Raw genomic sequence first — 27,164 nt, 5'->3', positions numbered from 1 at the left:
GCTCTTTTGATTGTGAGCATCGTTTACAAACAAAGCTGGCTTGTGGGCTTCATCTGCAGATGCGTTTGTGATGGGATGCGGGGGTCTAGGACCCTTCCTGTCATCACAACTTTTTTTTGACATTCTGGTTCGGCACCAACCAGTTTTTATTTAGCGCTGGAAACCGCCTCCCTCCGCTTGTCGCTCTACCAGAAATAGCTAACGGCAAAGCGACGAGCGAGCTGACAAACCAGCACAACGACAGGGCGACATGTCTCGGTTACCTTGATTTTGGTGTCGACGCTGAGCAAGGTGAAGAGGGTGTTCATGTCAATGAGGGCCTGCCTGGTCTCCCTGTACACAGTGCCCAGGAAATTGAGAGGTAGCGAAAGCTGGAAGAGCAGCCCGTTGACCATCACCAAATCCCCAACTGTCATGGTGCCTGAACAGAGCGAGAGGGCACAGAATGTCATAAACCAGGGCTGTCTTTGCTGTACAGGATAAACAATCAATAGTTATACCACAAGTTTTTAAGCTTAACTGCTGAATGCTAGAAGACTAACCAGCTCTTTATCATTCATTAACTATGGTCTCATCTGCATAAATATTACATTATTTCACAGATATTACAACTGGAAAAATTGTCCTTTTTGGGTCAGTGGTTTCAGCGAGCAGCTGCGGCTGGTGTACCTGGGCAACGGGGGTTGGGGGAAGCTGCTTCCTACCTGCCATGATGCCCTTGCTGGCCAACACCATGATGGAGGTCAGGCCAATGCTAAAGATGGCGCTCTGCCCAAAGTTCAGCATGGCCAACGTCGACGTGGTCTTCAGGGAGGCTGACTCGTAGGTCTTCAGGAAGCCATCGTACCTCTCTGCTTCATACTTTTCATTGTTGAAATACTGGGGGGGGGGCATGGGGGATGGGTAACGTGGCATGTGGGGGTTGTGAAGCCAGAAAGCAAACACGTTGTCAAAACTGTGTGGGGGGGGGGGGGGGAAGAGTTCAACCTGCAGCGAGAGATACGGTGGCTTAAATCTTAATTCCCTCTGGCACCCCGAGGCGCGGGGAGTGTTCCGCGATTGAGTTGTTCCACTCTCCGCCTTTTTAAGATGCCCTACAGAGATGTGTGCGGCTGGAATGGGACCAGAGCTTCATTTGACATTGCTGCCTGAGCCTTTTCCCGGACGCGCACCAGGCAAATCCTTGGCGCTACGTCATATGGCTTTGTCTGTGCCTCACTTTCGAGGGCGTTCATCCTGTACTTATTGTACCAAAGTGACACATCGACAAGGGACAAACTCTTTGGATGAAACAATATAATAAGCGTTCAGTGCGAAGGCTCTGAAAGAGAACAAGTCCTCTGTTTCTCTGTCAGTCCATATTTTGTTACAAGAAGGCGACTTGCACAGATCCATAATTTAAGAGTAAGGGATTTTTTTTTTTAATTTTATTTTCATCATAAAAAATGTATGTTTCCAGCTAGCAACCTGTGGACTATTCAGCAAGCAGGGTACTGAAAATAAAAAAGCATCTGGGTTAGTGTTAATCTGTGTGGATTATCTTAAAGCATGGCTGTCAGACTCCCAGCTCTGGGAGTTGGAGCGCAACATAGTGCTGAGGCTCTACATCAAAAGGCTCTATGGAAAGCACCAAGGTTTTTGGTTCTGGCTCCAATGTGGTGGCATGACCTCTCTCACTCAGAACTGCTGAATCTCTCTCAACAATGAAAAAGGGCCTCAAACACATTACATTTACATTACATTTATTTAGCAGACGCTTTTCTCCAAAGCAACTTCCAATGAACTCTGTGTAGTGTTATGAGCCCACATACCTTATTCACCAAGGTGACTTACACCGCTAGAGACACTAATTACAGTGGGTCACTCATCCAGAGTGACCATGCAAACTCCACGCAGACTGAGTGGGGATCGAACCCACATCCCCTCGCACCACCCAAGCAATGTGAAACAGCAGCACTACTCTCTGTGCCACCGTGCCACCGTGCCACCCATATGTAAGAAAGGTTTACGTGAATGTAAATGAACGCTTGGCTCCAAGGGGCCTCACTAGCCCAGCGCTTCCAAGAGAGAATCTGGACTCCTGTGACCCTGACCACAACAAGCAGTTCTCAAAAGTGAGCGTGTGAGTGAAAACAATAACAGTAAACCTAGTGCAATTAAAAGTAAACCATAATAATAACCACAATAATGGATAAAGAATAAACAACTGAGAAAGGAGTAAGTACACTCCAACAAAATCATGACTCATGCAAGATTTCTTCCATCTTTTCCTCCATCCTGGCTCGTTACAGAAACAGATGGAAGAAATACAGTTCTAACACGTGTCAGTTGAGCGGCGTTAAAAAGTACGTTAACCTACTGAACAGCAGGCTCTCGACACAGCGCCCCACTGCGGAGAACGCAGGGGCTGAGCGCAAAACAGTACGTTTCAGAGGCGAGAAAGTGCTGTGGACGCTGCAGTCATCTCGTGGCACCGCAGACGGGTGAAGCGCAACGCGTGCTACAAACACGAAGGAGTGATCAAAGGGCGGGCGCTGTGCGGCGGCGACGAGCTCGACTGTGACGTCAACGACACGGACGCACGCTCCGGTCGGGATCCAGCGGAAGCCTTTGTGCAGGCGAAACGGATTTTGAGTGGGAGGAGATCCAATTAAATATGCACACTGACTTACAGCGATACTAAAATAAGCTGCGCTAACACCAAATCACATCTGTGACAACAAATAAAGAACAGCACAAAACATACGTCTCCACTCCAGGCTAACAGGGAAAGTTTTTTTTTTTTTTTTTAAAACAGCAACACAGATGTAGCAAGAAAATACGCTCAATTATTTAAGAAATGTCACCACTTGGTGCTGAATATACACGGCACACAGTAAGAATTTTTAATTTTCATATTTTCATGTATGCCCTGCAGTGAACTGCATTTACAAGTGAATGGCTCAACTGTAAGATAATTGCCATTTTAAAACCTTCAAATGCCGAAGGTAGTGAAAATGAGGGTTTGTCATTTCCTCTATATAATGTAGTGTAGATTTTGGGAATGATGGTTCTGATTAAGATTTAATTTTCATAAAATGAAACTTCTCTGCAGGCATGTCTGATATTTAGTACAACAAAGAGCCAAACGCGGTGAACCTATGAAAAACCGAAAACGCTGATGTGCGACACCTTGCTTGGAGGCTGGTCTTTTCTGTAGGCAGTGCTGATGTTTGCACCAGTGTGCGTGCCTCGCAAACGGTGGGGTGGTTGACCGGGGCTCACCTTCACAGTCTCATAATTCAGAAGGGAATCGATGGCAGCGTTTCCAGCGTCGTTATCAGCTTTGTTCATTTCTATCCTGAAACGGGTCCTAAAGACGAGGTCTACAGTCAGTAATGTTGTTGAATGACCGATCCAACACAAACTCCAGGGCACACGCAAATACCAATGCACGCAAACGGCACAGAAAACGGCTTACCTCCACTGTGTGACCGCAACGGTGAATGCTGCGTACGTTGAAAGGGTCCCAATAGTAACCAAGGCAAACTGGCCGCCACACTTATAATACTGAAGAGGAAGAGAAGCACAGCACCCTTAGAAATTAAACAGCCACATGCTCATAACAGTGAAATACTAAGGAGCAGTTCCAGAAAAGCACTGCCTTCGCAACAAAAATATAATTCATATTATTAACCCTGCATAACTCCAGCTCCACAGCAAGAATTTAGATGTTGATTTATGTAATACTGTGTATTTTGGAATTTGGCATTGCGACAGTTGTTTCTGACTGTGATAATTACATGACTGACCAAGGGAAATATCACAATCAAACTCACTTGTGGGAGCTGGGGGGTTGGATGACACATTTCATGAGGTCATATGACTTATTGGATGACAAGCCTGGGGAAAATCAGGAGATGAATAAATACAGAATGGAACGTGCGTGCTCAGCTTATTGAGGGAACACGCGACTTTGTGTTACTGGACCAGCTGGAGTGAGGAGCGCGTCATCATAACGTTCCCAGGACACGCAAGGTTCTCACAGCTTTTACTTGTGACTACAGGAAGAACACTGCAACCATTTTGAGTTCAGAGCAGTGAATTTACACAGGAAGAGGCAACCCATTGAAATAACCTGCACGCAAACAGAAATTACCCATTTTTGAAGCACAATGATATTGTGCGACTCTTTCAGATCTCCCGTTAGACGGGAGACAGCACAAGACACTAGATGTTGATTAAAAATATTTAACTATGAGGTACGTTACAGTACATCACATTTAGTGAACCAACATAATTTCTGCCTGGTTTCTGCCCTGGTCATAGCACAGAGATAGCTTCCACCGATGCTGTAAATGACATTTTCATCTGTTCTGATGCTGGAAATACCTCAGTTATGTTGTTGGACTTAAGTCTGATGAGTGGCGCTGTTAACCACAATACTTTAATCAGTAGGACTGAATATTTGGTTGGAATATCAAGAAGTGCTTTTCAGTGGTTCCGTTCGTACTTATCAAATTGTCAGCAATTTGTGCAGAAAACTAAATGGTACCTCTTCATTCTTGTGCAAGGTTAGTTATGGTGCTCCCCAAGGTTCAGTGATGGGTCCGTTACCATTCTCGCTCTATTTGCTACCACTGGGGATGTTATTGGGGGGGAAAAATATTAGCTTTCATTCTCACACTGACAATAGTCAGCTCTAGTTTCGGTGAAACCAAATGAGGCCTTGCACGCTTTGTCTTTAGGTAATTGCTCCATTGAATTACAATAATGTACGGGCAATAACTTATTAGCTCTGAATGCTGAAAGAACAGAAATACTCATGGTTGGTGGGAATACTGTACTCTGCAAACCAATCATTTCTGCACTAAAGACTACATTTTAACTGCTCTGAATGCACTAGAAACTTGGGCGTTTTGTTCTATACCAATCTATCCTTCGGCTCTCACATTGCTGCTTTATCTAGGTCTTGTTTCCCCCAGCTGAAAAATATAGGTAAACTGAAGATCTTTTTATCAAGACAAGATGCGGAAAAGCTGGTCCATGCAGTTATCTCGAGCCAGATCAATTACTGTAATGCTTTATTAAATGGGCTGTCCGTATCGGGCCATATCCGGCTTGCAGTTGATTCACAATGTTGCTGCAAGGATTGTCATGGAACCAGAAAATATGACCATTAAACTCTGGTTCCTTATTCGCTAAACTGGCTTCCATTTAAATTTAGAGCAGATCATGAAATCCTTAGGTAGTTAATGGCCTTCTTCCAGCTTACTTCCTCTAGCACCCAAACTCTGGAATAACCTGCCAGGCAGCATCAGGAATGCTCCTTCTGTCTCGGCCTGGATTTTTCCTTTGTTTACCAGCTGTAGAGATACTCAGTTTATTCACTGCACTCTTGTTTGTTGTTTACCAGAGCTGTAGAGTTTGCTGCTATCCCTTTCTCTTTTGTTTTACCAGTACTCTGCAATGGCACGGGAGGCACCGCCGACCCAGGATGCTTGGCATATATTATGAATGGCTTTTGCCAATAAAGTAACACGACCAATAAGACCAAAAACCATGGACTTGCACAACAAATTATAGCATCTATGGACTACAGCATAGACTTGACAGTCATACTTACTAAACATACAGGTCCCCTGTCACCACAGTAAAATGCCCACAAGGGGTGGGTAGCCACTGCTGCTTGGACCCTCGGTGTTTTATTTGTCTGCGACTTTGTTGTTTCCTCTCCACTGTTTTACTCTATTGCAAATTACTTGTGTTATATCTGTATTTCAGCACCCTGGTTCGCTCTGGTTAGAAGAGTACTCAATAAAATAAACTCAGCTGAAAGCTATGTACATCAAGTCCATTTCACATGAAGTCAGATCACTGCAGAAGCCAGTGAATAAGTTTAAATACAAAGCAGATGCAAAGTCTGGTTCATCATGAGCCATTTTTGCCATTTCAATGCAACATTTTAAGGGAAAATAATTTAAAAAATAAAATTAAAAAACCTAAAATACTCGAGGAACACGAGAGCACAATCACATCTCCCTCTGGGGTTGTCAGCCACAGCTGACCCACATTTTTTAATCATAGTATTTGATGGAGACGATGTCTTATTTCTTACCTGTGTCCATAAAGCCACATGATGCAGAAAATAAGCAACACACTATAGCATAAAATATAAAGAGAACATACATGTACTATCTATTTTACAATTAATTTCCACTGTATTTTTATTGCCCTTCAGCAAAAAAAAAGGAAATCCATTTTTATTTAAACTTAGGGATAGATTATAATGTACAATTTAGGTCCGTCTTACCAAATATTTAATGAATATCAACATTTATTCATTGCACACTACTAAGCAATGCACATGCACAAGTTGTGCCACCTGCGCAGAGGCCAATCTTTATCACAGATTACGCAGGTTCGGCACCAGAGATGAGCATTAACGAAAACGTACTCATCAGAGCGGTCTCTAACTTGAGCACGAGCGAACATGGTCGAAAAATGGAACTATTTATAAAGTTTGCCATTGCTGAATGCGTACGGTGTTAACTGCACAATGACCACACCCACTGTAATCAATACACTGCTACCTTTCGTGCTTGAGCATACCCAGCAGAATCAGGTGCTCACACTTTTGCCACACCTGAGAGAATCGGCTGACCGGGCAACAGATGACCGAGTATTTACATGAGCACAAAGCCCACCCCTACGCATGGAGACAGGAGTTTTCAGCATAACCTACAAGGTGGCAGGTTCAACGGGACGCACAAGGCCTGGCCTTCCAGCCTGTTGTGCCACTCCCAGAATCAGAGGCGAGCAGCAACTAAGCAAGAAGGACAGGCACGCTGAGAGTCCCAGGCTGCTGGATTACGGACAGGGTGCTGTAGCCAAGGGCAGCTCCAGCAAAGCCACAAAGCATCAGAGATACAGCCTTTATCTCTCATAACTGAGCATCCCATCACCCTGACATGAAAAGGCCTGGCGTTACAGCAGTCTCTTACCGTTACAGTTGCTGCTGTGTTCCTTTTCATTTGAAAGGAGGCCAGAAACACACTTACACACGCTGTTCTTGGCTGCTCCAAAAACCTGCAGGACCTGATTAGGCCTAAGTTTAAGTTCTTTTCCCCTCCATATATTTTTTGCCCTCAAGGGCAAGAGAAAACAAGGCCTGACAAAAGACTTTGATCCTAAACTTAAATCTCTGTAAGCTTTCCTGGGAACAATGAAGCTGAACTCTTACGCAGGAAGTAAAATAGCTTATGGAATGGAGTTACGGAGCAACGTGGGATATCTGACACTGGCCTCAAGATACGAGATAATGTTCAGTATGTTCAACTGGTTCTCATAGCCTCTAAGAAGGCTGATTAATTTTGGTCGTAAGACTAAAGATACATTTCATACTTCACTAGGGTTGTTGTCTGTGGCTCCCTAAGGGACGATTTTTTTTAGGGAGAAATGGTTGCAGAGAACACACGACAGAACTGAAGACGACAAACACAACCTACTTTACATTCCAGCTTTACTACTAGATGTGGAATATTCTTACCAAAATAGTGCTGACGAGAGCCATTTCGAAGACGGTAGGCCCCAGGTTGAAGACCAGAGCGCTCAGCACAAAGCTGATGCCTCGTGTGCCCCTGTCGATGGCCTTGGACAGCGCTCCCGTCTGGCGACTGAGGTGAAATCCCAGATCCAGGCTGTGCAGGTGCAGGAAGACATTCTTGGCTATCCTGCGGATAGAGCTCTGGGCGACCTTCCCAAAGACAGCATTCCTCAACTCGTTGAAGAGAGCAGCTCCGGCTCGTGACACCCCATCTGACAGGAAGACAAGACAGAAGGGACTTGGCACACGTTTAAGAGAATGTAAAGGTGGCACAGCGGCGCAGCAGATCACACTGGCATCTTACCGGACCTGGGCTGCAAGAAGGGACATGAGTTTGATCCCCATTCAGCTTGTCTGGAGTCTGCATTTTCTCTGCACGTTAAGCGACTTTCCTCCCACCATCCAAAGACATATTTCAGATGGACTGAACTGCCCATAGCGTGTGTTTCTGTATTACATTGCTCTGGTGTAAAGTTTGGTGAACAACTGTAGGGTGTTCAGTGCAATGTATCTAACACTAAGTTACCTTGGATAAAGGTGTCAGACAAACACTAGTTTATAATCGTTGTATGTCGCTCACGTTCATCTCCCCAAACACTGCAAACTCCCACAACACACCGGTGTATCCACGTATGCAATGCAAAAAAAATGGCTTCATACAATAGATCTAGAGTTAGCATAGCTACACACCTTTTACAGAATGCGGTACTTCACTAGAATCACTAGATTTACGGTGAATTTTATTCATGTATTTCCTCTCCTGAAACCAACATCCCTTGTGTTGGCGCACACATTTTTCGCAAGAACTCAGGAAAAGGCCTCTAGCTGCTGACAAGAAAACAGCAGGGCGACTTCTACACAAAGAAGCCTTACAGTGTTATCTTGCCCTCGTACCTTGGCGCTGTGCTCACATCGGAGACCACAAACAGCACCGTTTCCTAGTGACACTACCTTTCAGCTGGGTGTCAGCGTCTTCATCTGCTCCGCATCGCATTTCCCCACTTCAGCAGTTAAAATTACTGCCGCTTTACTGTTGTGTATTTACAGTGGAGCAGCAGTGCCTGAGCTGCACGTCCGGCGGTAGGTTCTAATCCGACGCCGGTTGCAAAGGCACAAAATAATGACCGATTCGAGGTGACAGACATCAGGTCTCACTCGCACACCTCCTTAACTACAAAGCTGCCGTTCTGTTGGAAACGAGAGATTTCTTACGGAAACATATCTGAAACGAGTGTCGCTTTCGCTGCGATCACGCAAGCAGCGGTGCGTGTGGCCTCAGGCCTTCAAGAAGCAAACACGGTGCCACTTGTCATGGCCAAGAAACTCTGGCAAAAATCTGTTTAACTGACCCCGAGGAGCCCTTTGGGTACGAAAACACTTAAAAGTGTGTCAGGGCACAGACTGCTTCGGAAGAACCACGTACCAATCCGATTTGACTTTTATCATTTCACAAAAGTCTGCCCCCCCCTTTGCTTGCCACAGGAGCTGAACTCACCCCTCACACCAATTAATTCTGCATCCGCATTGTACGGCACCCTTAAACGGGCTCATTAAATGTATGAAGCTCCTGAGGAAGTTGACGCGCCAGCGAATTCCACCCGATGGAAGGGAGATTTGCTTGCCGAAATGAACTGCTCAAAGCGTTTATTTGATTTTCTCTCCTTTTCATCCAACTAACACGGCAAACTTCACAAATCGGGCCAAGCTTTCATATTCATGTGTACAACTGCATGAGGTCCCCGCTGACGCCGACTCACACAGCGCTCCATTGCAGGAAAAGAGAAAAGTAGGCATTAGGAGGCAAAAATAGCCCTTTAAAAGCAGGATAGCCACTAGCGCAGAGCACATCAAGTCGAGCGGGTGCAGCCCCCCAGCTGCTCCGAGAGCAATTAGGCGGGATCCAATCAATCAATCAACCAATCAAAGGGACAGCCGTGACAAAAGAAAATCTCAGGCAAACATTTTGTGGTTTCCATTTTACCGTTGCTGACACCGCTTATGTTCGTTCCCCATCCCTTTCTTAAATCGCAGGCTAGAGGCAACGTTCTGAAACCTAAGTGCGCACAGACATATTTGTGCGCATGCACACACGCGCACGCACGCACGCACGCACGCACACACACACACACACACGCGCACAGCAGGAGGCCTTCGCTACCGGAGCTTGAATAAAAGCCTGATCAAATCAACCCCCGGCACACAGCTCGAGAAAGCACAGCAAAGGCGCACTCTGTACCGGGGTCCCTGTGCAGCAAGACAGTGCGACAACAAAGCCCCTAATCTTGTCTTCATGGTCGGCCCATTACTGACAAGCCTTTGGCTTTGTGCCTGTCAACGCGGTGCCGGCAACAGCGCAAAATTAATTAATGAAGAACACAAACAGGAGAGCTGGACTGCATCCACTGTGGAGGCGAAAGAAAGGAAATCACCAGAAAATAAAAGAGGATTAAAAAAAGTGACATTAAAATGAATGTGCTCCGAAAGGTCAGCCTCTACATAATACACGCTCACCTTTCTGGGAAGAAGTCAACACCTGCCAGGAGATAGCGGGGCAGCACTTACAGCCAATGAGGACGGCCGTCGCCATGGTCGCCACGGTGTTTGGTGCCTCGCTCAGGTTCAGCAGGTTTCCCGACATCTGGTTCAGGCCGTCCACTGCATATTTAAACATGAAGGGCACCATGATGTTGGTAACCTGGGGAGTGGGTGGGTGAGGGATCGAAAGAGAGATACAAAACAATTAGCAAAGCGCTTCCCATTTCCACATGATGACCAAAAGCTTGCCGGGGAATTTTATAACAGTGCAGGGAATGGATTCATCCAATCAGCAGGCTGTGATGGGTGCGGGTGCATGTGCAGCCGTCCAAAGCTACAGCAGCTTGGGTACACCGAGTAAACTGCACTAATACTTGGTCACAATGCCCAAGGGGGTGGGGGTTGTCCCAGACTCTAGGTCACATGTTCACCGTGAAAGTACGGCTGGTCTTTATAATAAACAGTTTTATGCTGCTCCAAATGTGCCATATACAGATGACGGCCAATCAGCAAAACATGATCTTTCATTAACAAAACACATAACCGAAATGACATTCTTTGAGGACACTTGAGGAGAGAGAGGAAAGAAAAAAAAAAGCTGACAAAGCGTCGCCATGCACTAGCCGGAAAAAAAAGCAGCCGGAGCAAGAGCGCCATGAGGCACGCTTGTGAACAGCGAAGCCAATCAGGACGAGCAAGGTGTTTCTCTGTCGCAAGGTGACCTTTCGGAGTGCGAGAGCACGGCGACATTTCAATTCTGCTCCGACTGGCGATTCACTTAATAGCCAATTACTGTGATGGAGCCGGGGCTGCCACGGAGAGTGCGACCCAGCACAGCTTTACCTGTGGCTTCATTCTCACCTCCCTCCCACCCACCCACCCTCCGTCCGTCCGTCACTCTCTCCCCTTCCCCGTCTGTGCCAGGCTGCTGTTGAACCCGTTCCTGCCTTGCTACTGCCACCCCATCCCCAGTCAGCTCCTTTGCCTGAACCTAAAGGACAAACCCACCAGGTACACAAGTGACAACTATACAATCTGTTAGATATATGTGGCAGAACACCACATATTTATGCACGTACTTCTGTTAAAGAAAAATTAGAAATGTTTGCAACATGTTCCATTAATGTCATTTAATGACACTAAAATGGCAGCTAAAATAAAGGTGACCTTTAAGGACCTCTCATATGACAACCATAATTGGTCTAATGACCATGTTCATGCACATTTGTTCATTTAAAGCAAATGCTTTTCCCCAAAGCTACATCTGTTCCCCAACAGAGATAGAGACACGCAATTCTTTACATACAGCCACTTTGTTTGACGCCAGTGTGTAAATCTACATACGTTACACAGATAGGTGCATGTAAAATTGGTGGAGAAAACATTTTTAATAAAAAAAAAAAAAAAAAAAAATCACATTAACAATAACATTATATGAGTAGCAGTATGTAGAATTGACAGGAACCATAAAGGTAATTGTGACTGATATTATAACGCAAATTTATGGAGTACATAGGAGTTCCAGAGAGTAGTGAGCACTAAAGAGACGTGTTCTGAATTCACAAATAGCACTGCCGCCTCACAAGACCTGGGTGGTGTGAGAGGACATGGGTTCGATCCCCACTCAGTCTGTGTGGAGTTTACATGTTCTCCCTGTGTCTGTGTGGGTTACCTCCGGGTGCTCTGGTTTCCTCCCACAGTCCAAAGACATGCTGTTCACGTCCACCCATAGTGTGTGAGTGAGAGAGAGTGTGTTCCACTGCTGCATGGATGAATGACCCATTGTAAGTAGTGTATCTAGCAGTGCAAGTCACCACGGTGAACAAGGTGTGAGAGCTGATAACACTACATACAGTTCATTGGGAGTCGCTTTGGAGAAAAGCGTCTGCTAAACAAATAAATGCAAATGCGGTTATATTTCTCTTGCTCATTTTCCGAGGTAGGCTTGTGTATAGCATTAGAAGTCTAAGCTTTATACAGTATAGTACAGTATAATTCTGAACACCAAGACAAAACAATTGAGTTGCACTTGATAAGTGCTTTCAGAGTGAATTAATAAATTAAATATAAATAATTACTGTAATTTTAGTAGTATTAGTTGTCTTTAGCCATGCTTGACTATGTCAAAAAAGAAAAACAGAGAGGGAAAATTGTCAGCTAAATAAATAAATGTAATGTAAATGTAACACGTAGCAACAAAGAAATGACAATTCATTATGGTATTTTCCACAAAAATTTACATGAGATATTTATGAATTAAGTACTAAAAGATAAAATTACAAACGATACACTTCCAAATGTCTAATTTTTTAAAATTAGACATCAAAGAGGTGCTACTGTTGTTGCTACCTATTTTTTTCAATGGGGAACTCGTAGCTTAGATGATACTATAAGTTGTGGAGGGAAAAGGTATGTAACCCATTGGTACAGATGGGTATTTTTACTCAAGTAATTGGTGGCAATTAGCTTTTGCACAATAGCAGGAGAAACGATTTGAACTGGGAACCTTCATACCCTTAACCACTGTTCTATACCTGCTTACAACTAGGCTGGGGGCCTAGTTTCTCTTATCACCATAATCTGCATATTTTCTGCATGCAAAGTATAAAAAAATGAATGACACAATAAAAGGGTATTAAAACTGACAGCTTCATTTATGGATGATATCACAAGTGGTTCAGGTTGCCACGAGCAACTAGAAAATTGTAGTGCTGCTGTAAACTGACTGCAGAATGTCGTGTACAACACAGCAGTGTACCAGGCTCTAATTACTGACACACACACACACACACAAAAAAAAAAAAAAAAAAAAACACACATTCCGTTCATTTTTTTTCCAGCAATCTAAGCTATGTAGCCACAAAGGACGTCAGGCAGCAGATATACTAAGCAACTGACTTCATAAGGAAGAAGTTTTGAGCATTGGGGATACCGGCTTCCACTCAAAAGGACTTAAGTTCGAATCCCACCTCCGGATGCAGTACCTTTACAATACATACCCTAAATTGCTCCAGTAAAAAAAATTTTATTAATGGGTAAATAATGGTCAGTAGCTTAACATTGTAAATCACTCTGGAGATAAATATGAGGTACATAAATAAATGTAAATTAGTGAGGCCTAAGTTCACATTACTTCATTTGGCAGACAGTTTTCTCCAAAGCGACTTCCGATGAACTCCATGTAGTGTTATCAGCCTAAACACCTTGTTCAGCATGGTGACTTACACTGCTAGATACACTACTTACACTGGGTCACTCATCCATACATCAGTGGAATACATTCTGTCACTCACACACTATGGGTGAACCTGAACAACATGTATTTGGACTATGGGAGGAAACCAGAGCACCTGGGAGAAACCCACACAGCCATGGGGGGAAAAAAATGGAAAGTCCACACAGACTGAGCGAGGATCGAATCAACGCCCTCTTGCTGTGCCACCCTTGTGTCTAAGCAGGATTCCACAGTCAATAAATGATACTTTCTTTGCCTTAGGATGACTGTTTACCCCATTGTAGGCAGACTTGAGACAGCTGTGCTGTAATCACACTAAAGTGCATCAAGAGTGTTTTGACAATACGTTATGTGCTTATTGCGTCACATCACAAGGAGGGGTGACGAGGACAGAATGCAGTCCTCAAATTATCACATTAGCAAACGACAGAGGGGAGAATCCACGTGAAACATTAGAAGGCAGTCCACGCAAAGCAATAGGAGCTAAGTGCCCATTCTCGGAGGCGTGTTCCCCCGCATGGGGCAACTGAGACCGAAAGCTCAGCGGGACAGAGCAACTTTGATTAAATGATAAAACTGGAGTTTATCTGCCCTTTTTCAGCACCGCCTTGCCAATCTTTATCTTAATCCTGCACATACAGGATCTCATAAAACGCAAAGGGCCACAAATCCCCACGCCTTGGGAGAATGTGGAAAAATAGATGGAAATATGGCCCCATGTGAAAACCCGGTCCAAGAACTAATTAATAGCAGCACAGTCGTAGTTTTTCCAATTCTCTGACAGATTTTGTCTATAAAAATGTGTACCATCTTGCATCTATGCTTCCCACAGTCTGTACGGAAGAGGGCTGGTAACACGCTGAAATTCACGTTACACCGGCTGTTAAGAATACGACACAAAGCTTGGTAAAAGACCCAGTATTTAACACAGAAAAATACATTATGATGACCCCCCCCACTCCACCCCACCACCAACAAATGTCACAGTCTACCTGTTCAGCAGTGCTAGGATTGAATTCCTTTTAGTCATTCACTTATCATACCCGATAATTCATCCCCTATTTTGGGACAGCTGCTTGAGAGTGATGTTCCTTCAGCTGTTTAGCAAAATATGAGATTGAATGCTCAGGAAAAGCAGTCAAGTGACCTTTGAAATATTCAACCAAGCATATGGAGCAGATTATACATTATGTGGAGGAGAAGATTTTTAATCTAATGAGAAGGGTGAAAAAGACAATGACAAAAAGGAAAACAAACAAAAAAAAGCTTTCCTTCTGAGAAATTTTTGGATCCCTGCAATGGAGTGGGGGAACGTGGTGGCGCAGCGGATTTGGCCGGGTTCTGCTCTCTTGTGGGTCTGGGGTTCGAGTCCTGCTTGGGGTGTCTTGTGACAGACTGGCATCCCGTCATGGGTGTGTCCCTCGCCCTCCAGCTTTACGCCCTGTGTTGGTGGGTTAGGCTCCGGCCTGCCGCGACCCCGCTTGGGACAAGTGGTTTCAGGCAGTGTGTGCGCGTGCACGCACATAATGGTGTGCGAAGGAGAAGGTCAGCAGCCCTGAGCAGTCTTCAGATGTGGAATGAGAGGCATCATCCCAACACCTTTCAATCAAGCCTTGCAAAAATGTACACTGTTGGCCCAAAGCTCACTCACCATTAATTCACAAATATTAATTACAAGATATATATTCCCCCAAATTCGTACACCTATTATTCAGAGAAGTGGGGCCAAACTTGGAGCCTGCAACATATGTTTCATTTAACTGTCTGTTCATCATTATGCCAGTTCGGTGACTAATACATATTAGAGTCTTTAGCTCATGCTTTCACTTTAATGTGATATCAGCCTTATCATTCATTCAACAAACAGCTCATAAAAACCATGCAGGGATGCACCGGGACCACGCTTGATGAACGCCACCCTAAACACACACTGGTATCAACACACAGCATTCTGCCGACTCGCACATTACCGACAAGATGTACTTAAGCGCTCTTAGCTCTTGTCCTGAATTACCATGTCATTATGTATAATCACGGTGCGACCTCCTGGACTCTGTGCAGAACGCTGAGATACTCACAAGAGCGAGGCTGTGAACTGCAGTGAAAAGACCCTCCCAGTCAGATGTGAAAGTAGCAGCACTTAGAAAATCCAGACTGTGTGCTTACAGGGTCCAAGGCACGCTTCTTCATGGCAATGAACTGCAGTAGATTTTGATTTGTTGAGACCGTGGGCTGCCTCCGCCATCAAAGTGAAATCAATTTAGCTCTTCAGAAATACTATCTCAAGGTCAACGATTCCAGCTAATATACAGCCATTTGAGGGAAGAAAACAAATACGCTGGAGTGCAGAAATGGTACGGCCCTTACTTTCACGATGGAAAATGATGTTGTGGCTGATTTGTGTTACTGTGTAGACAGGAGGGGGGGGGCTGGACAAACTAATTACTAGTAGATGGCAGAGCTCCTTAGCTGCACACAGGTAAACTACCATGTACCCTTCAATGAGGAGCTGGGCTTCAACTCTGTGTTTTGGGGTGGCCTGGGGAACACAAACTGGCTTCTATGATCTGCTTTTCCCTCACATCATTCATGGTGACGCTTGCGGTCGAGCAGGCACTTACACAGTTGTCATTGCAGTTGAGGGAACAGCACTGCTCTGTAAGTGGCCGGCATCCACCACTAAAGTCTGCACCTGGTTCACCCCATGGGTGCCACGCTTTAAGCGGTGTGAAAAGACTTGAGTTAATGGCCATACAGGTGGTCTCCTATTAAAGACAGGGTTCTGTTCCGAAAACCTCGCTGTAAGTCGACTTTGCTGTAAGGCACAAACCCCTTTTGGTGTATTATTTGAACCATAAGGATATATAAACAACATGCATGAATGCTTGTGGAAAACGAGGTTTGTAATGCTTTTTCACAAATTTCATGTTATTCATGTTAAAGCACCAACATAGAATAACAAAGTACATATACAGTATTATATTTTTGTGTTGCAGTACTATTTTCCCTTTCATTTTTAAATTTGTTTTCTTTTGCTTTTTCCTTTTAGCACCACCAGAACACTCCTGTTTTCATTTCCTAGACATTTTACATAAAAAGTAAAGCGAATCACAAAGAAAAAAACACTATGTAAATAAAATAATGTTTCTGGAATTAAAACACAATTGCTCACAGATGCACCAACTGAGTTAAACAGCATCTTGTAGCACTGCAGCCAGTCAATGTTATCGTACAGCAGATGGAACACTGTTGTTAGACGATAAGGCCAAACATCGAGACTCAGAAACTATACAATAAGATTTATGGGACAGCTGTCACAAGCCTGAGTTGTTGCAAGTCGCACGTGTTATAAATCGAGGACTACTTATAAATGTATTTACAGCAAGAGAGGAGCGCAAATAAAAAGTTACAAGGAGATTATGCTGAAACTAAATCAACGTAACTGATTGCATGCAGAGTGACATCACCAAGACGGTACAAATTTGAACTTTTCACAGGGCAAAATGTAAATGAAGGAAAATGGATAGGGACAAAAGTGCACAAAGCAGACAGCCAAGTGGTGAACAGATCTGAAACAGGTATGACACACAAACAGGACGGTTGGCTCCTACCTTGGCTCCAGCCAGCAGGCCCAGAGAGATGGCTACTCGTGCCCGTAAGTCAGGTCTGTCCTTGGGCCACACGTATGACAGCATCGCCGCCAGGATTTTCCTGGAGTCCACCTCTTTCAGCTGTTCACAGAAAATCACAATGCACGTTAATGGACAGCGGCCTTCTACAAGCCTGCGTTGAACCTCTTTCAGGTCTTCCCATTTGCTGTGACAGGAAGAGTACGGGGTCTTCTGTTCTACAGTGAAATCCTCAAGTCTAAAAGCACAGCAGCGGTGAGGCATGGAAAAAAGGCGGATGTTAGCAGCAGCAATAGTATGGTGCTACTGATGTATTTTTTGGCTTTAACATTTCTCCCTGAAAGCTGTGACTAGTATACTATTTTTCGGATACAGTGCTGCTGCTATCTCAGCACTAGGGCACAGGAAACAACAAATGTCACCGTGTGGCCCTGCCCACCATCAATCTTGGCAACGGGTCATTTCCAAAGCCTTTTACAGCAACAGTGGAACAAGCTCTCTCTGATCCTCATCGTCATCCTCCCCTGGTCCCTGTAGCTGCACAGATGTTCTCAGATGCGCCAGCAAATTGCTCAAATGTAAGAAGCACACATGATGAGGATGGGACTAGATGAAGCAGAAGGACAGGCTCGGGCAATCATACAGAAGTTCAAACAATGCGCAAAGTCCACTATAAGTTTCCAAAGAATCTGCTGTTGCTTCATTACCAGCTCTCTGTATGCTTTTCAACCGTGACCAATGATACTAAAACCCTTATTTCAGATGCCTCTTAAATGACAAAAACCATATTTGTTTTGCATTTTGGCTTAATCCAGTTGTAAACAAACAGTACCTAATCTGTAAAAAGAAAGAATACCATTACAGACTGCATCCTACATGGAAGAGTGAATATCAGTACTTCAGTCATTCACATATAATCAATTCTCATCTGTGGAATCCAAAACCGTGTTTTAATTGTTCGAATAACCATGTCGACTCATTTCAATTAGTCTTGTCGGCAAGAACACATTTTTCGGGAACAAACAATTCCTTTTCTTCCCCTTCAGTGAAGACAATCTCAGATTGGACTACAGCTTCAGTTTAATAACTGAAAAATCTTTTTAAAAAGGCCTTATTTTTCTGTTCTTTTCTTTCTTATCTCTTGTCTATTCCTTCTCCATTCATAATAATGTGCTGAATTAAATTCTGTCATCTATTTATTGGTTATCTTCCCGTTTCTCCTTTTCTTTTCTGTCATTTATTCACCTTCGACCCCCTTCCTCTTTGCTTGCTTTAGTGTCTGTCCAAAATGTTAGTCCAAATACATTCATATACAGTTACTAGTATTTTCTATTATTGTTTTACCTTCCTTCTCCGATTACAGTTTTTATGCAGTTATGGATCACGGGTGAGTTAGCGCTGGGGTAACTTCACCAAGATGTGTACTGGTTTGTTTTATATTCATTACACTGTGCGCACAATTTTAAACACCATTAAAATGTATCAAATAAATTAAACCTTAATTATATAACAAGTATAAACGGGAAATAAACCATAGACAGAACTAGGAAGAAAAAAACTGCCTCAGTGAATATGGGGTGTGCTGATAATACAGAAGCACTGTAACAGTGCAATAAAATGTAACAGTGGGAGCAGAAGAAATCTCTTACCTATTTAATATACAAAGGGAAGCAGTACAATGATTATACTCCTCACAGTGATTCATTCCACAAGACACCATGAGATTATTTTCACATAAAGATGAAAATGTGACTTTTGTTGACAATGCCTCATTTAGTATCTGCAAGTTTGAACTCTCAAACTACCGCAATATTTCAAGAAGTACTCACTGTATAATCACTGAAATATAGAGGGTTATTCACCTCAAGCATATCATTATATAAAAGCCACCGTAACACTACCCATCTAGTAAATCAATTCATTCCCTTTCTGCAACCATTTTGTTACTGCATTATACATTTTCTGATACACAATTATCAAACTGCATTAAACCACAGAATTGAGTATGATGTTAAATACTGATAATGCTTAACATACAGCACATGGCTGCTGGTTCTACCAGATTAGCAGAAACTAAGCAGCCTCTGACATACAGGACAGAGGAGGGCTGGGAAGCCTTACCACATTCTTGGGATCTGCGTTCAGACCCCCACCGGCATGACCGTGCCAACATGTCCGCTTCCCCGTCAGCTGCCACAGGTGCAGGTCCTGAAAGACACGCAGACGCGCTTACCGCTGGCTCCATTCACATCACTCATGCACACGTGATAGATTCTAAACCTAAACCAGGACATGCTGCACATCCAAGAAATACAAGCAACCAGCACGTATTGCAGCTACTGTCAAGTGTTGAGGTGATGCTGTAAAAACGCAGTTTAATAAAACACTTATTCATAACTAAATGTAACATTCCAGAAGGTATCCTTAATACTGCATATAACCCTCAGCAGCCAAACCACAGACATCAGACTTACCTTAGCACCGTCTAATATCCGTCTGCTGTTTTCACATCTTAGGTTCGTCCAAACAGTACTCCTCCCACCTGTGCCTAACTGCAAGACACAATTTGTAGAGAGCAGCAAAGCTTTAGGACAAGTGGAGTGCTTTAGTACAAATAAAATTGTGGTGCAACAAAAATGCCACATTTATTTAGCTGACTCCTCTGTCAAGGGCAGCTTACATCAATAGGTAAACAAGAGAAACCAGCACGACTGTAAAATAACCAACTCATGAGAGTCTTACATGAAATTTTGCAAGCAGGATTAATTAACTGGGCACAAAAATAAGCAATCGTTTAACTATACAATGCATATTTCAAAAAGCGATCATTACAGATTAGTTGCTAACTGTGCTGTATCAGTCTAGTCACAGATGAGATAACTTTAGCACCATGCCTAATAGCATACACTTGCTTTATTCTTGGGGGGTATGGTGGCACAGCGGGCTTGGCCAGGGCCTGCTCTCTGTCGGGTCTGGGGTTCGAATTCCGCTAGGGGTGCCTTGTGACGGACTGCCGTCCCGTCCCGGGTACGTCTCCTCCCACTCTAGCCTTACGCCCTGTGTTGCCAGGTTGGGCGCCGGTTCGCTGCGACCCCGCTTGGGACAAGCGGCTTCAGCCAGTGTGCATGTGTGCACTTTATTCCTGTCTGAAGTTTCTGCGAAACTCAGCTGCACGGCTCTGTCACTGTGGTGGCAAAGTCCACTGGTGCGACCGGGGGGTCAGTTTCTGATTACCACTACCACCTTCGTTTTAAACATTTGTGGGGGAGGAAGATTTTTCTTTTTGTTTAAACATGCCCCATGAAGTAAGCTGCACATCTGGGACTGCACACGAGGTGGAAAAAGAGACAAGGAGTAACAGACAAAAACACACTGGCGACTCTCGCCATTGACACCTACCTCACTGACCTCAAGGAGTTACATTTTTCTATTGTCACTTGTCATTTGGTGCTTAGGTGATGCTTCTGTCAAAAGCAACCGACAGTGTTTTGACTCATCAACACAAACTCGGTGTAAGCAAATGGTTCCATGGCACGACAGCAGCAGAAAGTTAACGGGACTGGAGCCTACAATCCACAGATTACGCGTCGATGTCCATAACCGCCACGCCACCTGCTGTCCATCTGCAGTCATCATGCATGGTATCTGTCCCACACAAGGGTACCAACCACACGAGAGAGGCTGCACATCACTACCTGAGGACTGACCTCTTGCTGCGCGTAAGCAGCACGTCACGGGGTTGGTAGCGCGAGGTCCCATATCGCACAGCGCATGCGCCTGTCCACCGGGTGTCACGTGACCAAAACGGTCACGAAAACACAAAAATACAGAACACCGCTTAACTTATGTAATTGTTAATTGTTGCTTTTTATCAATAAAGTTTGTTTAAAAAAGAACAGCAATAAAACCCGTAAAAACAGTCGTACGCGGTCTGGTGTGTGACGTAGGTCCTAACTGCGTACGCCGGTACTCCTGTACCGGCATAAACAACATCAGCCAAGAAGTACCACGACTTTCCGGATACAAAAAAAAAAAAAAAAAAAAAAAAAAAAAAAAAAACACACTCTACCAACCGTGAACAAAGAAGGGCTCCAGCGCGTGCCCTCCACTCACCTCACCTCACGAGGGCGTCGAGGCTCACCTGCACGTGAACAGACCACCGTGACCTGTCCTGGGCAGAAAACTAAAGTTGTTTACGATCAATAGAATGAATAGCCGAGGTCTGTTTACGTACGTGACGAGCCCTGACTATATCTAATCTATATATAAAAACACTGAGGACGGCTTCGTTCGACTCGGTCGCCTGGCCCGCGCGCTTGCCCGGCGTAGCGGCTACGCTCCACTCGCTCTTCTTCCGTCTGCGTCTCTAAACCAACTCGTTCCGGGACAACAATCCGTCGCGTGAAACCCAAACACAGCCGGTTTCTGCGCTGCCCTCAGGTGACAACAGCTCGCCGGCAGCGCGCAGTCAGTGTCCTTGTGCGCTGCCACCCGGCTCCTGCTCTCCCCGCCAGTGACCCACCTGCTGCTGCTGGCACCACCTCCTCCGTCGAACTTCGCTCCTGTCGTCCGCGTGTCTCAGGCTGTGATACAAGCTCGCCTGTCTAAGTAAAAAGGCTAGTTTTCGTCTCTGCAAGTGGAAGTCACACTGCAAAGGAATAAGCAGCGGCGCCATGATGAACGAAAAAGACACAGAAGTCCCACAGCTTCCGAAGTTTGCCGAATGCTAAGCCCCTGCCGCCGTATCACGTCCGGGTTCAGCCCGCCCCCTTTCCCATACCACTTCCGCTTCTGCTTCGTTCTGCCCCCTGAATGGAGCGCGGCTTCTACGTTCTCCCCGCCCCCCTTGTGACGTCCCGTCCAGGATCGACCCGCCCCTTGATGACGTAAACATCCGGAATCAGCCCGCCTTCCTGAGAAGCACGTTTTCTCACTGACATCAACAGTGCTGCCATCTTCACCGTCCGTTTGTAACACGCTGGCCTTGGTATTACTCTGCTGCGTGCTTAAGAAAGACTTCATAAGATTCTGATATACGGACCTGTAGCCGGTATGAATGAGATGTTTAATGATGATAGTTTTTTTTTTTTTGCCTGAAGTTCAAATCTGTTCACGTTTGTTTTGGGTGGGTCTGTTGCACATTCTCTGATTCTAAGTCCTGGTGGGACTGTTTACTCTTAAAATTATTTTGTGTTAAAAACATAACAATCTTATGCAGTATGTCTGTATATATACGTGACTTTTTATACTATAATGTTCATTAATAAAAGCGAAGTTGTACACTGATTTGTATAACTTCAAATATATCCGCCAAATGTATCCGGAACATGATCTAGAAGTGTAGCAGTCGATAAAAATTGAATCGCGCATCGCATGCGCCATGCGCGTAATGACGTCCGGCAACACGACCCAGAGTCAGACTAGAGCCAGCTGCTGCGCAACTACAGTGTCCTACGCAGGAAAGCGGATGGCAGAGAGAACGGTTTAATTGTTTGTTTTCTCTCTGTCCTCAGCGAAGGTGTGCAGATTTCCACGAGATATCCGTACGTGTTCTATGGAAACAGCTCTGGGCAACAGGATCGCGACAGAGAGTACGATCATGCCTTGCCACAACCAGCAGCTGAAGAGCGCGAGCCAACCTGACTCGGAGCACGCGTACAAACAGGTCCGCTTCGCGCACAACGCCGCGGATGGAGAGGCGCGTGATCGCGGCGTGGATGGGGTGAACGGAGAGCCGTGTGAGTGGCAGCTGGGGCCGCAGGTGAAGCTCCTACCTCTGAATGACCAAATCCGAGAGCTGCAGACCATCATCAGAGACAAGTAAGGCCACGAGCACTTGACCGTCAAGTTGACGTTCTGCTTTAGAGAGTGATCCAAGTGGTCCTGGAATCTCTTGAGTTTCACTTGAACACACACTGACATTATGACTACGACCTTGGAAATGACTACTGTGATCTTTTTTTTTGCTGAGAGATCTGATGTCATTCTCAGCTGTACGTATGAGCTGCTGGCACAGATGACATGGATGGATGACGCGTGAGGTGGACGGGGTTGGTATGTACGACGTGCCAGCATGGGTATCCTGCCAGGATAGGCAAATTGTCGGCACGTGCGACATGGCGGTATGGGTGAGCTGTTGGCACGGATGACCGTTCGGGATGGGCACCGTTGATGCGGATGACTTGGGATGGGAGAGTTGTTGGCATGTGTGTCCTGGCAAAGGGGGGCTCTTTGAATGGACAATCTGTCAGGACGGCAAGCAGTTGGAATGGACAGTTGGTACAGATGACCTGTCGGGGCGAGGGGGCGGTTTGAGAGGACGACCTGTGGGGATGGGTGAGCTGTTGGAATGGACAGTTGGTAGCGAGTGAGCATTTTGAGAGGGCGACCTATCGGGATGGGTGAACTGTTCAGCCCGGATTCACACGCTACTGCTCTTGTATTGCTGGACCACTTGTATGCTGTGAACAGTCCGATCCCCCCCCGCTCATCAGTCCACCTCCTGCTTTCTTAACCAAGGGCTGGCAGCTGCCTCTCCAATGTCTGTGTGACTGTGCCCACTGGCATGGCGTTCCTGGTGTTGGGTCTCTTTAAATGGGTCCATATATGAATTCTGAATCAGTTATGAACTGCCATAAAAGTGATTTGTCATCAAGTCATTTCAGTGATATGTATGCTGACTCACTGGCTCCATAATAAAGAAGACAGCACTGTGAGGGGTTTTTATCCATGTGTTTCTGTCAACAGGGCAACCAGCAGGGGGGACTTTGTGTTTTGCGCAGATCGACTGGTAAGAATGGGGCAAGAATGAATAACTTCTGGAGCATCTGAACTTTCTAACACTACACACACAGACCGAAACCGCTTGTCCTGAGTGGGGTTGCGGTGAACCAGAGCCTAACCCGGCAACACAGGGCATAAGGCTGGAGGGGATACACCCAGGACTGGACGCCAGTCTGTCGCAAGGCACCCCAAGTGGGACTCGAACCCCAGACCCACCGGAGAGCGGGACCCGGCCAAACCCGCTGCGCCACCACACACCCCTTTCTACCACTTTTTTCTTTCAATTCTGACCATAGTATCATTAATCTTATTACCTCGCTTGTCAGTCAGATTACACATTATAGCAGCTGGCAAGATGCCACTTGTTAAGCTACAAGAACATAAACAGTAAACATAACAGTAATGCTTGTACATCCTCCGAATATTGACGTGTTTTAATGTCAGCTATAGTTTCGTTGCATTTGTGTGATTAGTACATTATTCTTATGTTTTTCTCTTTATACAGATAAGACTTGTGGTTGAGGAGGGACTCAACCAGCTGCCATATTCAGAGTGCACAGTGACTACACCCACAGGTAATCCACACCCCATTTCCTGACGGGTTGCAGGGTGGGTGTGCACATTCGGGATTGAAGCACCGGGTTGTAGCGTTTATTTTTTCCTCCCTGGCCTTCCTCTAGGGCACAAGTATGACGGAGTTAAATTCGAGAAGGGCAACTGTGGCGTCAGCATCATGAGGAGTGGTGAGAATCATGCTGCAAACAGCCTTACTGGCTTTAATTCCACCTCGAATCAGCGCAGCAGCGTTGGCCTCTGGGAAGCCAGATTTGATTTTGTCGTTTCAAACTGCGTGACAAACCATACAGCATCACACACTTTACTGATATTATGGAACAAACCAGAGGAGGTGTGTAGTGTTTGCTCGTTATTGTCAGAGGATATTTCTGAAACACCCTGACAGGTAGACAAGAATGGTTGTTTTGTGTCTCGCTTTTGCAAGCAAGATGCTCGTTCAACACAAACTATCTGCAATAGAGGCATTATGTATTATAAATACAAAATATTTGCTTTTCTGTATTACAGTTGTGCAGTTTTTGATGTTTGGTCCCATGTGGAATATTGATTACCGGGCACCTTGTAACAGCTTGTAGAAAAAAAAAAAAACGTTTTGGGAGAAAAAGATGAAGCTGAGATGCATCGATGCGGACTGGAGCACAGATTTTATGCACACCTACAGGGGAAGCCATGGAACAGGGCCTGAGAGACTGCTGCAGGTCCATCCGCATCGGCAAGATCCTCATCCAGAGTGACGAGGAGACCCAAAAGGCCAAGGTGTATTACGCCAAGTTCCCCCCTGATATCTACAGGAGGAAGGTGCTGCTCATGTACCCCATACTCAGTGAGTGCAGGGTGTGGCCTCAAGTGGATGCGAGTAATCGAATTTTCTGCGGCTTTCCAGTTCTATTAAACCTGTCGTGCATCAGTATGTATTGCTGGTGGTTTCCGAGTAACTAACTCTTGGGTTCGAGCGCTCACACACACACACACACACACACACACGTCATCTGAAACCACTTGTCCCATACGGGGTCGCGGGGAGCCGGAGCCGAGGCCTAACCTGCCAACACAGGGTGAAAGGCTGGCGGGGGAGGGGACACACCCAGGATGGGATGCCAGTCGCTTGCAAGGCACCCCAAGCAGGACTCAAACCCCAGACCCACCGGAGAGGGTTCGAGCGCTCGTGTTTGATTATTGGAGGTACGTACTTGTGCTCCGCTGGATGGATGGGAGTGAGCTGGTATGAATCAGGAAGACCTGGAGACCCTTCCCGGGCATTGCCGTAATCGCAATAAGAGCACATCATTTTCCGTGACATTGCGTTGGGAATGCAGGGTGTACTTTTCTAACAAAAGAACTGGGACGTTTACCTATTTGCTGCAGGTTTTTCACAATTCCAGAGCATTGTGGGGGGGAAAAGGAAATTGCCAGACTATTCAATTTCCTTCACTCTGACCAGTGCTGTGCTTTCCATTTTTTTTTTCCCAACATAATTCAGCATCATTTAACCATCGAAGATAATTACAGCTTTCTGAAGGAAATTGTACAGTGCCTACTCAATAGCCATGGAGGTGATGAATAGCATAATGAAGTCCACCAAAAATAGCACACTAATGGCTATCGTTTACTTCTTTCTGTCTCTAATGTACATCCACTTTACTGTTACCATTCCGTAAACTGCTGCGAGAGCAGTCACGATGGGCGTATTTCAGACGCAGAATGCATCACGGTGTTGTAGAGTAAGCACGTGAAATATTGCACTCGCATTTTGAGTTGTAGGTGGTCCTCGATCTAAGGCTGGGTTCAGTTCTGATGATGAACCTTGTTGTAAGTCATAAACCCCCCTGATACTGCATTACAGGCAGTGTAAGAATACAGTATATAAACAATGATTTTCCACTAATTTCACACATTGTGTTAATACTAATATAGAATATTTATTGTGCTGCGCTGTTTTCGTTTCTGAATGTTTTCTTCTGCTTTTTCGTTTCTGCTCTACCAGAATGTTTTTGCTTGCTAGTCATTGTAAATAAAAAGTAACTTGAATGCAATCACAAAGGAAACGTTTTGTAAACAACATGTTTTCGTAAATAAAACGCAGTGAGTCAATAAGAAATATGGTGCCTTGCGGTAGTGCGGCCAGCGTTACTGTACAGCAGATGGAGCACTCATCCGTGGACAACATGACCAAACATCACAACTTGAAAATGATAACATTGACAGGATGGCTGTCGTATGTTGAAGACCAAAACAAGCGTAGACAAAATTTATATCTCCCACATGCCTTTCATCAACGGATGCCACCTTTGAAGGTTTACTCTGAGTTGCGCGGTGGAGCAGTTTTGTTTTTGTGCTCGTGAGATACATAGAAGTAAACTTTTCTCTGCCTTTCACTCTCTTCTGGTTGCGTTCCTGTAGGTACTGGTAATACAGTGATTGAAGCAGCGCGGGTATTGATAGAGCACGGCCTCCAGCCAAAACACATCATCCTCCTCAGCCTGTTCTCCACCCCCCATGGTAGGCCACCACCCCTTAGACTGTTTGTCCTAAGGCATCGTCTGGTTGAAATCGCTGCAGAACTCTCATCGTGTTTGTGTCGACAAGGGGCCGCCTCCATCGTCCAGGAGTTCCCGGACATCACTATACTGACTACAGAGGTGCACCCGGTGGCTCCGACCCACTTTGGACAGAAGTATTTTGGGACAGACTAACTGTCCATCAGTTAGGCTGCGCTACAGGAACTGCTGCCAGTGTGCTTTTCGGCAGCATCCTCCCTTTTTGCTAAGAGCTGCATGGTTAGTATCTGCCTCGGCCACTTTACATGCCTGATCACGTGAGC

General features: G+C 45.3%; 2 protein-coding genes across 2 annotated transcripts in view; one reads left to right on the top strand and one right to left on the bottom strand.

The window, feature by feature from the left end:
- abcb7 (ATP-binding cassette, sub-family B (MDR/TAP), member 7) overlaps positions 1-21,745 on the bottom strand; it is a 29,998-nt gene extending 8,253 nt beyond the window's left edge. Inside the window, exons 1-10 of the mRNA XM_018737364.2 lie at positions 21,507-21,745; positions 19,459-19,536; positions 19,106-19,192; positions 16,967-17,086; positions 10,148-10,280; positions 7,529-7,797; positions 3,461-3,549; positions 3,265-3,352; positions 705-879; positions 264-421 (exon numbers count right to left, since the gene is read on the bottom strand). Coding sequence (XP_018592880.1) covers positions 264-421; positions 705-879; positions 3,265-3,352; positions 3,461-3,549; positions 7,529-7,797; positions 10,148-10,280; positions 16,967-17,086; positions 19,106-19,192; positions 19,459-19,536; positions 21,507-21,659 — 1,350 coding nt within the window. The 5' untranslated portion in view covers positions 21,660-21,745. The remainder of the gene's footprint in view (positions 1-263; positions 422-704; positions 880-3,264; positions 3,353-3,460; positions 3,550-7,528; positions 7,798-10,147; positions 10,281-16,966; positions 17,087-19,105; positions 19,193-19,458; positions 19,537-21,506) is intronic.
- A 148-nt stretch (positions 21,746-21,893) lies between these two features.
- LOC114912092 (uracil phosphoribosyltransferase homolog) lies at positions 21,894-27,157 on the top strand. Its single transcript, XM_029257127.1, has 8 exons — positions 21,894-22,034; positions 22,498-22,804; positions 23,732-23,774; positions 24,273-24,342; positions 24,448-24,510; positions 25,005-25,166; positions 26,744-26,842; positions 26,930-27,157. Exons 2-8 carry the CDS (start codon positions 22,539-22,541, stop codon positions 27,034-27,036), a joined length of 810 nt encoding a protein of 269 aa, XP_029112960.1. The 5' UTR covers positions 21,894-22,034; positions 22,498-22,538; the 3' UTR covers positions 27,037-27,157.
- The last annotated feature ends 7 nt before the right edge of the window (positions 27,158-27,164 follow it).

The sequence above is a fragment of the Scleropages formosus genome, chromosome 13 (genome assembly GCF_900964775.1).
Source record: "Scleropages formosus chromosome 13, fSclFor1.1, whole genome shotgun sequence".
NCBI lineage: Eukaryota > Metazoa > Chordata > Actinopteri > Osteoglossiformes > Osteoglossidae > Scleropages > Scleropages formosus.
The sequence above is the reverse complement of the archived record's forward strand: the minus strand, read 5'-3'. Positions and strand labels throughout refer to the sequence as shown.

Bases quoted from the DNA above. Each gene is read 5' to 3' on its own strand.
- LOC114912092 (XM_029257127.1), top strand. From the start codon at position 22,539: ATGGAAACAGCTCTGGGCAACAGGATCGCGACAGAGAGTACGATCATG. The intron at 24,511-25,004 runs GTGAGAATCATG...GCACACCTACAG, and splicing joins CGTCAGCATCATGAGGAGTG to GGGAAGCCATGGAACAGGGC. The intron at 25,167-26,743 runs GTGAGTGCAGGG...GCGTTCCTGTAG, and splicing joins GCTCATGTACCCCATACTCA to GTACTGGTAATACAGTGATT.